Genomic DNA, 14548 nt, shown 5'->3' on the forward strand with positions numbered 1-14548 from the left:
CTCCCACAGGCTTTCTCTCTCCTCCACCCATTCTATCCCACTCACCATGCACTGTAGTCTATAGAAACACTTCGGTAAGAACCTCAAAAAAGCGGTGGCTACAATTAAATTTTCAGAGCATTTTTATAGACATTTCCACTGTGGCGACTAAGTCATGAAGGCTCAGATCTCCGCGCGCCCTGGATAATTTCGTCATGGTCCTAAAGCCGCCGTTCATCTCCTCTCCTGAGATTTAACGATTAGGAATTAATATTCAAACACACACCTGTCCCACCTAAGAGCACAAAAGGTACGCATCATACATAATAATAATAATTAGAAATACTGGTGAGGTTCAAGTGATCAGATATAGCTAAAATGCAGCGAGTATGCTGGAGTGACAGAAGCGGCTTCGCATGTTCAACGGTCCTAAAGCCAGCCATTTTGTGTTAATCTGCTTGTTGATATAGTAGTTGTTTTGGGCCTGTTGATCTGCCTATTGAGCTGTCTTTGCATTGCATTTGTGTTGCTTCGATGTGGTGTGCGTCAGAATGATTAATCTCTGTTTAAACTGAAGTGCAATGCAGTTTTGTACTTCAGCTGGTCAGATGCGAACTTCCTTTGACAACAAGAGCGTTTTTCCTAATTGTCCCTGAGGTCCTAATGCCCCGGCCATTTTGTACCGTTTCTCCTATAATAGCGATTTCAACATCATCCCCTCACAAAATATATCTTGGTAACTATTATTACCATGATATTATACCATGGTAACTATTCCACTACTGTTATTGTTATTTCAATAACATTAAAGGGACAGTTCACCAAAGAGAAAAATAAAATTCTGTCACGATTTACTCACCCTCATGCTGTTCCATACCGGTATGTCTTTCGTCCTTACGTAGAACACAAAAGGATATGTTAGGCAGAAGGTTAGCCGCAGTCACCATTCACTTTAATTGTATGAAAAAAGATGCAATGAATGTGAATGGTGACCTCTGTCATCTTTTGTTTTCCACAGAAGAGAAAAGGTCACATGTGTTTAGAACAACATGAAAATAATAAATCATAAAGGAATTTTCATTTTTGGGTGAACTATCCCATTAATTTTGTACAGGAATGAAAACTACTTTCAGCTATATTCACCTTTTTTAAGCTAATCTGTTTGGTGAAATGTTCTACATTTTCCTTATTAAAATCACTTGAAATGGTTAGTGTATGCTTAAACTCTTTAAAAGCTTTAAATACAACAAACAAATAAACTAAAAATAGATATCTAGAACACGTACTGACTTTCTCACCTTTTTCACCTCTCGTGAGTTTGCATCCTTAAGCCAACACTTTCAATGAAACAAATTGACAAAAATTCTCCTTTAAAAAAAGCCATTATTTTCAAATGCAAATTAGCTTTTGATTTGCCGCAAATGTTTGCCAGAAGTTTGCAGCTCTTCGCTGGTAGTGGTGAACCTCCGGCAAACTTTTGGCAACAGTGGACAATTTGCCGCAAGTTTGCCACAAAGCTTGTTTGCATGTGAAAATTCTCAATGGTTAAATTGCTGCAAGTTTGTGGAAAATTTGCCAGGAACTCTCGATTTTCGTAAGGGCTGAGAGCATGTGGACTCCTTGAAATTCACATATTAATGAATTATTATTTACAGTATTAACAATAACTGTAGTGATTATGGTATTTTGAAATACATTATGGTTACCTTGTTAAATTGTAAGAGATTGTTTACCTGCAGTTTATGAAAACAAATCATTCTCCTTGTGTAAAATTGCCACGTTTAAAACATAAAGTAACAATAAGCCCTTTCCCAGCGCAGGAACTAAAGCCGTTTTAGGTACCTTTACTCAGAACTACTATTTTTCATCACTTTCGCACATGAGGAACTATAGTTCCTCTTAACCATTTAGAGAGACTTTTTTTGCTTCTACTCCAGGGCAGGTACTTTTTGGGGGGAGAAGATGGACTGTGTGAGGTGCTGCAACCTGTAATTCGTCAAACACGTATGATGCACAAAGCAATGAGACATGCAAAGAGTTGGCAGCCGCCATGAATAAACAAACTTGTAGCTGCTAGCTTACTACCAGTTCTCTTAACAGAAACAACATAAAACCAACAAAGTATCCAAAGAGTATCGACTGTTTCATATGTGTGTGCGAGGGGTAAGCAGAGCTGCTGCGTGACTTCAAAGGGGGATGTGGTTTGAGTATTCATCGCATCTGTACTGTGTGACTAGACAGAAAAAAAAAAGTGATTTCTGGATTATTACATTGAATTTTTCTTGGGATAATGGACATAAATAATAAAATGTTTATTGAAAGTGGGTAATGGAAATCTGTTATAAACTTAACCATCATGAAATCGAATTTACATGAGGAAAGTGTTGCGTGCCTGTTACTGTGTGGTTAACTTGCATCAAGATGTCTTTTTAAAGTCAATAAATGAGTAGTTCAGTACAGTATTTTATGTTGAGTCACGAAAGCCTTTATTGTAAAATATTATGTGGATAAATGGGTTATAGTTTTACATGTTTTTCGCTGAGTTCAGCGTGTGCTGCGTGGTTAAAATAGGCTGAGCGCCTCATCTCTCCTCTCACTGTGGCTTCAGGGATGCAGCACCGAGCAGCTCATGCGACCAGTGTAAAGACTGTAACCTGAAGACACTGTTTGTGTAAAACAGCCCTGACAAAAGTGTAGCTCCAATCTGATCCTCCATCTGTGTTATTTTCCCTGCATTCCAAACGGGCTAAATCCGCCTCTGAAGGGCACTTCGAAGTGAGAACAATCATGATAGTCATGCTGTAAGATTGCTTCAAAAACTGAATTTTCAATACAAATAAATCAAAAGGTGAGTTCTGATTCTGAATAAATGTTATTAATGAGCCCCACACCTTTCAGCCTTCCAAAGCTCTAACATTGGATGGTATAGTCTTTGAAGGGAATAGGGCATAGAGATGAGCTGAGCACTTCTGGATGGAACACACCCAAAGTTGTTGTTTTTGCTATTGAATCGTGCGTGCAAACAACGTCAGAAGAAAAATGGTCGACACTAAATGACATCACTACGGGTTTTTTTTTGTATGTGTGCGAATGCAAGAGTGAAAAGTCTCCTCAGATGTGCGGTTCATGTTAAAGGGATAATTCACCCCCAAAAAATAAATTTCTCTCATCATACTCACTTTCATGCCATCCCAGACTTTATTTTCTTCTGCTGAACAAAAATCAAGATATTTGAAGAATATCGCAGCTCTGTAGGTCCATACAATGCAAGTGAATGGTGACCATACCTTTGAAGTTACAAAAATCATATAAAGGCTGCATAAAAGTGATCCATACGACAGTGGTTTAATACGTCGTCTGAAATGATCCAATCACTTTGGGTGAGAAACAGATCAAGATTTAAATCCCTTTTAAATATAAACCACCACTTTCACTTTCAGAATTTGAAACTGAAAATGGAGATTTATTGTAAAAAAAAAAAAAAAGTACTTACCCACAACTATTATATCTCTTCTGAAGCCATAGATTTAACCACTGGAGTCGTATGGATTACTTTTATGCTGCCATTATATGTTTTTTGGAGATTCAAAGTACTGGTCACCACTCACTTGAATTGAATGGACCTGCAGAGCTGACATATTCTTCTTAAATCTTTGTTTGTGTTCAGCAGAAGACAGAAAGTCATACACATCTGCGATGGCATGAAGGTGAGTAAATGATGAGAGAATTATCATTTTTGGTTGAACTATCCGTTTAAGAGTTCTCATCTAGAAAGTTCCTAAGGGGAAAGTACGGGGACTGTATATGAAAGGGGCTAATAAGCAAATTGACAACAAATGTAAATGTAAATATATATAAATCCAGTATATATAACACTAAAACAATATGCAAATCTGAAATTACATCTAAACCAAAGGCATTAAATGTATACTGTTGGCTTTTCTCTCCCCAGCAACTTCAGTATGGCCTCACCCACAACAGAGCAGTATACACCACCACCTTCTGAGAACGAACCTGGCAAAGAACAAGATGACTTATCAGAACAACCAACAAGAAGAAGAGGCAAAGGGAGAACACCAAAAACTCTGCACACTTTTAAGTGTTCAGTCTGTCAGGAGGCTTTTACCAGCCCTTCAGCTCTGCAGAGCCACAAGCAGTCAGCACATTGTAAAGAGAAACAGCAGCAATACACCTGTGCACAGTGCACCAAAACATTCACCAGCTGGGCACAACTTTCCAAGCATCAACGCTCGCACTCTTCTCAGCGTCCATTCCAGTGCCCACAATGCCACAAGGCTTATAAGACACCGACGGAGTTACGCAACCACAGCCGTTCACACACAGGAGAGAAACCTTTTGTTTGCACCGACTGCGGCAAGGCATTTATGCAGGCCATTTGTCTGCGTATCCACATGACGCAGCACAGCGGCGAGAGGCCTCACTCCTGCCCTCATTGCTCTAAGAGCTATCCCACATTATCTAAGCTCAAAGTGCATCAACGATCGCACACGGGAGAGAAGCCTTACTTTTGCGCAGAGTGCGGGAAGAGTTTCGCCGACCCCTCTGTGTACCGCAAGCATCGGCGCAATCACCAAGGCCACCGCCCATATTCCTGCAGTCAGTGCGGTAAAACGTACACAGAGCTGAAGGACTTGAAGAACCATGAGCGCTCGCACACGGGGGAGAAGCCTTACCTGTGCTCCGACTGTGGGAAAGCCTTCTCCCGGTCATCCTCTTTGGCCTGCCACTTGCGAATCCACTCTAAGAGCAAGCCTTACCAGTGTGAGCAGTGCGGGAAAGGTTTTACTCAGCTTTCCTCGTACCAGTCCCACCTCCGCACACATTCAGGCGAAAAGCCTTTCCTTTGTCCACAGTGTGGCAAGATGTTTTCAGATCCCTCTAGTTTCCGCCGACACCAGAGGGCGCATCAAGGTTTCAAGCCCTACCCCTGTGATAAGTGCACCAAGAGGTTTCGGCAGCCTGCCGACCTGGCAGTGCATCAGCGCGTGCATTCCGGTCAGCGGCCGTACAAATGCCAAAGCTGTGATAAGGCTTTTGTTGCTTCTTGGGATTTGCGGCGACACATGCTGGTTCACACCGGGCTGCGGCCTTTCTCCTGCACTGAGTGCGGCAAGTCCTTCGCAGAACGCTCCAGTCTGAACAAACACAGGAGGGTGCATTCTGGGGAGCGTCCCTTCAAATGCCAGCAGTGCTTCAAATCGTTTGTGGTGTCCTCTAGTTTGCACAAACATGAGAGGACACACTTAACAGAGAGGCCTGTGCAGGACCAGCCCACCCCTGAACCTGCCCAAGTGTTTCCCCCCACCCTCCCCCAGTTCTCATGCTCTCACTGTGATATGATATTTGGGACCTGGGAGGAAGTGCAGGCCCATTCCAGCCTTCACACTATCTCTCCCCCGACTGATTCTACAGTTTCAGCTTTACCTGACAGTCAGTTTGTTTGTGTGACCTGCCAGATAGAGTTTGCTCAGCTGGCTGATCTACAAGCACATGTGAAATTGCACCCTAAGCCACGACCCCACATTTGCGACAACTGTGGTAAAGGTTTTCTGAATAAAGCTGGGCTTCGCAAACATCAGCGCATCCACTCAACAAGTCGGCCCCATTGCTGTGCTGTTTGCGGGAAGGCTTTTCTCTTTGCTGCCTATCTTCGCAAACATTTGCGCACTCATCGCAAAACTGAATCCTCATCCTCCCTGCCACAAATGGACATAGCACACACCCAACCCCTACCATCCCCACCAAGTGCGCCATCACCTTCAGCATCTGAGCCCACTGCTATTTCACTGTCTGTTCCTATGACTGTGCCTATGTCGACATTTCAAGCAATGTCATCCCATGCATATATAAAGGAGGAGGGGCTCTGAAATTATTGCTGACTGTGTCAGCTGCTTTGAACATCTCAACAATGTTCAAATTTTTGTAATTGCTGTTCTGTATTAATACAACTAAGATCCAGAAAATCAACTAAATTTCATTTTTAAAGGAGATCAAATCTTTCAATGCATTAAAGAGACAATTAGTGACTATTAAAGGGATAGTTAACCCAAAAAGAAAAAATCTGGCATCATTTACTCACCCTCATGTTGTTTCAAACCAGCATTATGTTATAGCCATGGTCTTTTTTCCATATAATGAAAGTGAATGTGACTGAGGCTAAAATCTCCCACAGAACCCACAAAAGAAGATCAAATGGGTTTGGAACGACATGAGGGTGAGTAAATGATGGCAGAATTTTTCTTTTTTGGTGAACTATCCCTTTAATAGGCACTAATTGTTTTTAGATTGCGTAGATTTATTTATTATATAAGGTATGTCCGTATCATGTTGCACTTCTGTATCAAAACCACAGGTTTAATCTGATATGTTTGTACACTTGCAATAAGTGTAATATTTAAATGAATATTTTAGTCAAGAGACTAGACATCATGACTTATTTAAATAAATAAAATAAAAAAATTCCATCAGCTGACTGCACAAAATTCTGTACTTTACCAGTTTGTTAATAGCTATGATTTGAATGCTTTTTAATGCACCAAGCTGCAGAATGTGTGATGGTAAAAATATATGAGAGTTATGACTTTCTGAACATGTTATGCTTTTATTACAGTAAACTCCAATAAACAAATCTCCTCTTGTGTCTTCACTTGTACCCCAGTGTCTGCATTTTTCCTTGATTTATTGTGTATGCCTTAAAACAAAATTCCCCTCAGGGATTAATAATGTTGTATTGTAAATTAAATTTAGGCAATTTGGTATAGATTTTAAGTTATTTGAAGATTTAAAGTGTCATTCCACTAACCATTTGAATTTAATTTAGGTGTCAGTTAAGAAAATCACCTTAAAGTCCCTGTGAAATCAAAATGAAAGTTTTGCTGCTTTTAGTCTATATTTATTCCAGTTAAGGTCATCAATATGCTAGTGTACTTCCAAATGCTGACAAAATTTGTTTTCAGAAGATATAAGCATTTCAAATCAGCAGTCTCTCTCTTCTGGCTTGACAGACCGAGGCACAGTCATAATGATGCCTGAGAAACTTTGTCCAGTCAAATGCTTTCTAAAATAAGAACACTCCCTCCCCCAAGTGTGTCTGGCTGTTTTCTAACTGGCGCTGATCATACCTTCGCAGGGTACTTCGAAAGGAGCACAATCCATTCTGTAGGCCCAATTCCAAACAGATTTTCCGATAAGAATCGCTTAAAAATTAGTTTTGACTTACCATTATCACCTTTTAGCCTTCTGAAGCCCTCACAGTGGAGGGTAATTGTCTTCGTATGGAATAGGGCATAGGAATGATGTCTTCTAAATAAGACACGCTGACGCTGAAGCTGGACGAAAGTTGAGCTGGAGTTTACTTGGATATACCGCTCGAGTAAGTGTTCTTTATTCTTTATGCTTAGTGTATTGTGATTCAAAACGTGTATACATTAGCTTCTACTCGCTTGTTTCACATTCATCTGTATTTGCACAATGGCCCCAGCATTGTCCTAACGCAAACAAAGTCCCCGGCCTAAATATTTTTCTCCTTCGATAAGCCGTTTCACTCGGAAATACGTCACAATACAGTAATAAAGTCGGAACTTCCGTTTCATGGCAACTTTAAGAAGTAGGGATACACGATATATTGGCGGACGATATATTATTGGCCGATAACCAGGAAAATCAAAAGATTATTATTGCACCGATAATCGAATTACTGCCGATCTTTTTGCCGATGATTTGTTACTGTTTATTTGCTTGCGGCTGAGAATCTCTGACTGCCTGGGGCTCATTTAATTCAGAGGGGTATTCCAGAAAGCAAGGTTAACTTACCATAACATAAACCCTGAACGCTCGGGTTAATTAACCCAAAACTTGCTAACTCATGGTATGTGGGTTCCAGAACACCTGCGCGTGGATAGTTCACTCAACCGTGAGTTTGAAACTCTGAGTTTGTGCGTTTTCACAGGGAACTCAGAAAGGCATTCACAGCAGATCGCCGAATTCTCGAGTCACAATGGAAACAGACACTAAGAAGAAAGGCGCACCATATTTCCGTGAGGCAGAACATGAAGTATTAATGACTGCATACGAGCATTACTTCATCTTCACTCGTAATAGCGGTAGGAGCTGCATCGGTTTAGGACTGAGAGTTTGCTTGACAAAGTATACTGAATCATTGTGTGAATTTTTAAATTAATAAAACTACAAAGTTTTTCCGTACATGTAAATGCATAATTCAACACTAATATTAGACCTCTCTTGCATACATTAATGTTTAATAGGTCAACTTCATTATAAATATAACATGATAATAGGCCACGGGTTTACTATATATTTTATTTTAAGATACATTTTACTGGTATTTACCATGTTCTGTGCATGCTAATTTTATTTTACTGTATGTCATGTGAACTGAATGTATTTCCTTTATTTTTAATACCATTTGATGTACCTAGTTTAACATTGGGGTTTCTAAAAATTTAGAATCATAACACCTTTAAATTCCCGTAATTGCTGATGGTCTAAGTGTACTAATAGAACATTTCTGGGGGGGGGGGGCCTGAGTAGCTCAGCAAGTATTGACGCTGACTACCACCCCTGGAGTCCCAGTTCGAATCCAGTGTGTGCTGAGTGACTCCAGCCAGATCTCCTAAGCAACCAAATTGGGTAGGTTGCTAGGGAGGGTAGAGTCACATGGGGTAACTTCCTCGTCGCTATAATGTGTGGTGAGTTTTGCGTGGATGCCGGAGAATGGTGTGAAGCCTCCACACATGCTATGTCTCCGCAGTAACGCACTCAACAAGCCACGTGATAAGATGCACGGATTGACGGTCTCAGACACGGAGGCAACTGAGATTCATCCCCTGCCACCCGGATTGAGGCGAGTCACTACGCCTCCACGAGGACATAGAGCGCATTGGGAATTGGGCATTCCAAATTGGGGAGAAAAAAATATACCCTTTTTAAATTGTAGGATCTCCCACAGATGTCATCATTTTTCATAGATTGGATGTAAAGTAGGACACACAAGATTATTCATAAGATGAAGATCTGCTGTAACAGAGAATGATGGAGGCCCACAGAGCTATGTGTCCATTATGTCCTTTTATTATTTGGTGTGGCAATAAAACTTGTTTGTTGTCTTGTCCCCTAAAAGGCAATGGCTGTGCAGTCTCATGTAGAGGGTCCATCTGCCTCTATCAACTTTGTACTGAATAAAATGATGTTGTTTTAATTGAAGATCATGTGTCTGATTATACATTATAGATGTTCATGATCTCAGCATAAGGGAAAAGTAATGCTCATCTCTTCCTAGTTGTAAAGGAAACTGTAAAAGGTCCATATTGAAAGGCAGATTAAACATGTAATTTAGAGAAGGACCATAGCTTCTAATGGAGTTGAGGAGGCTGAGCATCAGAAAGACATCTTTTCATTGAATCACTTGACCACCAGCTAAAGTAGGGCACTGTAGGTTACTCTAAATGACAGCATGTCTCATTTATATTTTCAGATAATAAAGAGAGTACAATGAACAAGTCTGGAAATTTGTGCATTTATACGTACAGTACATAAATTAAAGTGATAAGAAATCAAATATCTAACCTCTATGCTATATCTGTGGTCTGTGAAATTATCACATATGATCTAGTTAGTGAAGAAGAAGAATGAGTGATTTGAATTGGCAGACATTACCTGCATATTGATACAATGGAATGTTATGTTAAATAACATGAATATTCACTGACTGAAGGAACTGTAAAAAGAAAGTGGGTGCTATAATAATTGTATATTTTAATATTTGTAGACGTTCATTAAATGAATATCATAAAATACAATTATTTATTTGAACGTCTAAATATAGTGAAGGATGCTGAGGCCTTTCCAATGTGTTCTCCGTTAAAAAAAAAAAAGATTACAGGATTAAAAACATCTCATTAAAAGAAAAAGCACAATGTACACAATTTGTTCACTTTTGAATGCAAATCTGCAGTGTGTGAGACTGGAAATGCCGGGGAGAAAAAGATTTGTGAGGTAAAGTAAAGATTGCATTTTACCATAATAATGCCATAATAATTATAATCGTGTGCGTAATCTGAGTTTCCACACCCACTGTGTCGTTATCAAAAGTGCACGAATGCACTGACCACCTCTGAAACTTACTGATATCTACCTGAAATAAACTAACTCTGAAACATCACCTACTCCGGAGCAGGTTATGTTCAAATAGTAAGTTGCTATGGTTACTAAAATACCCTGAAAGTTACCTTCGTTTTTGGAACCGAAAGTTGAGGTTATCCGCTTACTCTGAGTAAATTTACCCGGGTCGCTTAACCTGCTTTCTGGAATAGGGTCTCGAGCAGCCTGAAACACAGTGCTCGTGCTCACACACATTTCACATATTCTGTTTATGTTTCATGAGGCAATAAACGAAAACATGCTTGTATGTTACTTGGGGGCGATCATTTACGCTTATTACTTAATGAAACATAAACAGAATGTGAGCAGTTGTACATCGTTTGCGATTAAAACAAGACCCCAAACAATCTAACACGTTTTATAGAAACATTTTCACAGAGTGACTTGAGATGGCTAAAACACTAGTTTGTGAATGAAGCAAATGTGCTTGTTGTATTTTACGAATCGAGACTTTTAGAACGTTATGACTCATGACTATTCAAACTGCATGATGTTACCTATTCACATTATGATTGCTGAAATATGCGTCTGTGAATGAGATGCACACAAGCACACATACACAAAAAACCTTTGCATACATCCAAATACAACCACCGCTGCATACATAGTCTGGCTGCTATCATAAATATTACACTATGTATACATAGTTTAGGGTTTGTATCGTGTGTTTTGTTGCTTTATTTTTCGTTACTTACTGTTTATCGACTCATTTTGGCTATTTGCACTATTGCAGCTGTTTGAAGTTCATTATTCTGTCTTTTAGGAGTCATCAGGATTACCGTAAACTCTCATATAAATGGGCATCATACAATATTTGCAGGTGTATTGTCATTTATTTCTCATTCAAATCAGCATACATTTGTTTTACAGGCACGTTTCTGGTTCATGTTACATCTGCCAAACCTTAAATTGCAGAAAATCCAAATTACAAGCTTTTACATGACACATATTTTTCAAATGAAAAGCTTTTAATGAATTAGCTAGCAGTTCCAGGTTATGATTAAAATTTTTTTATTTTTTTATTTTTATTTTTATTTTCTTTAAATATCGGTATTGGCCACTATGAGCTGTGAATTATCGGTTATTGGTATCGACCCAGAAATTCCATATCGGTGCGTCCCTATTAAGAAGAGGCGAGCAATAATCATTGACAAACAGACATTTCATCCATTAGTGCAATAAAGGGATTGTTCACCCCCCAAAAAAATTCTCTCATCATTTACTCACCCTCATGCCATCACAAATGTGTACGACTTTCTTTCTTTTGCTGAACACAGATGAAGATTTTTAGAAGAATATCTCAGCTCTGTCGGTCCATACAATGTGAGTGAATGGTGACCAGAACTCCAAAAGCTTCAAAAAGGAGATAAAGTAAGCAAGTCACACAAAAATGTAACAAATTTTTCAATGTACATCTTTTTTTTAATTATTATTAACTGTTTGCATGTAACAATACATAACAGAAAAAATATAACAATACTATACATGTGTACATACAATTTCCAGAATAATATGTACGAGGCACGTAAAGTGATGGCACAAAGGGAAAAAAATACAAAAAAATAAATAAATAAATAAAGGGAGAAAAACCATATCCCATTAAATGTACACCTTGTCATTGCAGTCTCGAGGCACGATCAAGATTTCAAACTTGATTACACTTCCTAGGGCTTGACACATGTGCAGAGCACTAGATGGTGCTATAGGAAGTGTAATCGAGCTTGAAATCAAGAATAGCCAAGGAGACTGCTAAAAAATATAACTAATAAATTAGTTATATTTTGGTCTGTTCTCACCCAGAACCAACTGGATCACTTCAGAAGACATTGATTAAACCACTGGAGTCTAATGAGTTATGTTTATGATGACTTTATCTCCTTTTTGGAGATTTTGGCATTCTGGCCACCATTCAGTTTAATTTTATGGACCTACAGAGCTGAGATATTCTTCTAGAAATCTTTGTTTGTGTTCAGCAGAAGAAAGAAAGTCATACACATCTGGGATGGCATGAGGGTGAGTAAATGAATTTTCATATTTGGGTGAACTAACCGTTTAAATATAGATATTATGGTTATAGGCAAAAATGTAAATTTGAGATCCGTTGTAAGATTTGAGTGGCTAAAAGTGTGAGAAACCATTTTTGATGACGCTTACAGTTTAGATGACTCTATATTGAGTGAAGCTCAGAATAACAACAACATCATTGTTAGACAAACACACAAAACCTTCATTCCCCAAAGAAACATTCATTCAAGGTAAAGCCACGCAGTTATTTTGAATTTATGAGTTAATGTTGTATCAAAATATGTACCAGATATTGAAAATGAAAGCGTTTACATATACATATTGTTACCTCAAGTGTCAATTTCTATTTGGTTTTACCCATAATAAATACTTTTATTGGTGTAGCCTAATTTGTCAGGTTGATTTTGTCAGATTAAATAACATTTTTGACTTTTGTAGATTACCTGACAAATTGTTTTTACAGTTTACACTGAAAACAATGTTAACCTAAAAATTGCTTCATGTGGTAACACTTAAATTAACTTGATTAAAGTAAAAAACATTTATTTACCATATATGTTCTGAATCAACCATACTACATTAGGTTACACCAACAATTTACATTTTAAGGGTTAGGTCAGAAATAGCAACGTATGGTAACAATTGTAAGTTACCACATTTAAATTTCTAGAACTGTGAGTTCCAAGCTTCGAAAGTTCAACACAATTTCTCTGTTTAACTTTAATTATCTTTAAACTTAAAATGTCCATATCTGAGACAGAAGACAACACATTTACATTAAGTTATACCAACAAAAGTAATGTTAGGGGTTAGTGTAAATTAAGAGAACTGTGAGTCAAAGCTTAAAGTTCAACAGCATTTCTCAGTTTGACTTTAGTTCTGTTTAAATTGCAATTAAATTATTCCATATCTGAGACAGAAGACTACAAAGCCACCCAAGAGAGCAATGGCAGCTATAGTTACTGGGCTCATCCCGATCCTCCGCACTGCAGTGGACTCCACCGCCACCTATAAAGGTCGCACCATGTGGTTTGGCTTGCTCTGCATTCGTCTAGTGACCATCTTTTTGGCTCAATTTCCCTGGAAAGCCGTGAATGACGACTTCCACTGTAACAGCACCACACCCATCTGCATCAAAGCCTGTTTTAATACACACTTTGACAGTGCTATAGTGATGTCTTGGCATTTTCTCTTCATCCTTCTTGTGCTCTCAGTTCTTCTCATGGAGCTTTTCTCCTTCCACCTTCGATCTTCATTCCAGAAGAAGAAGGAGAGAGAAATGGCATCTCAGGGTGAGCAGGGGGTTGCCATTGATCCCACCATAACTGTTGGTGGGCGAATGATGATAGACCTCCACAAGAGCAAAACCAGTGTGCTGGTGTACCTGTTCAGTGTGATGCTGCGGCTTGCCGTGGAGATTTTATTTGTGTACGTTTTGCTCTACTGGGTTCTGCCTAAATTGAGTGACAAATCATACCGTTGTGATGCACAAGATTTTCACGGATGTGCAGTACATCAGTGTGTTGTCCGTGGAGCAGCAGAGAAGCGAATGTCTGTCTATGCGCTACTGTTTATGTCTGCCCTGGTCATTATTACAAGCTTTCTGTTCTGTCTCTACTCCATAGGCCACTATCTCTGTAATGCCTAACAAAATACTTTTTAGAACACAAGTGCCTGTAATGCATCGATTTATAAATTATGGCCTACACTTTTTTTGTCTGAAATGCTTCCCCATAGCTTAATCAACTTTATTATTTTATTTGTATTTAAAATGATTCTGTTTGGAATTTGGAATGTTACTTTGCAATAAACCATGCACAAAAATTTGTTTGATGTGTAAATTAGATGAGAAAATGGTGTCAACCTACTTTTTGACTCTGTAGGGTGTTTCTGCGTCAGGCATTTTTGTGTGGGCTGGGTGGGTGAGAAGCCGTTTTGAGTTCTTATCACTTTGTGTGAATGCTGACAATGCTTTTTTATTGCAATGTTCAACTGTTATTCTTTTCAAACCTCAGAACAGTGTAGTAGTGCAAATTACTTTCTGTCATTCTGACAAAAAAAGGGGGCAATTAGTTTGTACCATAAAGGGATAGTTCACCCAAAAATAAAAAAATTCTTTCATCATTTACTCACCCTCTTGCCATCTCAGAAGTGTATGACTTTCTGTCTTCTGCTGAACACAAACAAAGATTTTTAGAAGAATATTTCATCTCTGTAGGTCCATACAATGCAATTATAATGATGAAATAAGATGAAATAAAGTCCTACACATCTGGGATGGCATGAGGGTGAGTAAATGATGAAAGAATTTTCATTTTTGGGTGAACTATTCCTTTAAGAAGCT

General features: G+C 38.7%; 2 protein-coding genes across 4 annotated transcripts; both read left to right on the forward strand.

The window, feature by feature from the left end:
• The first annotated feature begins 20 nt into the window (after positions 1–20).
• On the forward strand, positions 21–6646 carry znf668 (zinc finger protein 668). 2 transcript variants are annotated; one of them, XM_051667147.1, is made up of 2 exons: positions 21–289; positions 3932–6646. In XM_051667147.1, exon 2 carries the CDS (start codon positions 3942–3944, stop codon positions 5865–5867), a length of 1926 nt encoding a protein of 641 aa, XP_051523107.1. In that variant the 5' UTR covers positions 21–289; positions 3932–3941; the 3' UTR covers positions 5868–6646. The 2 variants fall into 2 exon arrangements, with proteins under 2 accessions (XP_051523107.1, XP_051523108.1); XM_051667148.1 differs by having other exon boundaries at positions 28–74.
• A 5080-nt stretch (positions 6647–11726) lies between these two features.
• On the forward strand, positions 11727–14289 carry gjz1 (gap junction protein zeta 1). Of its 2 annotated transcripts, none has more exons than XM_051667497.1 (2): positions 11727–12434; positions 13120–14289. In XM_051667497.1, exon 2 carries the CDS (start codon positions 13151–13153, stop codon positions 13850–13852), a length of 702 nt encoding a protein of 233 aa, XP_051523457.1. In that variant the 5' UTR covers positions 11727–12434; positions 13120–13150; the 3' UTR covers positions 13853–14289. The 2 variants fall into 2 exon arrangements, with proteins under 2 accessions (XP_051523457.1, XP_051523456.1); XM_051667496.1 differs by having other exon boundaries at positions 13124–14289.
• The last annotated feature ends 259 nt before the right edge of the window (positions 14290–14548 follow it).

Source organism: Myxocyprinus asiaticus, chromosome 32 (genome assembly GCF_019703515.2).
Source record: "Myxocyprinus asiaticus isolate MX2 ecotype Aquarium Trade chromosome 32, UBuf_Myxa_2, whole genome shotgun sequence".
NCBI lineage: Eukaryota > Metazoa > Chordata > Actinopteri > Cypriniformes > Catostomidae > Myxocyprinus > Myxocyprinus asiaticus.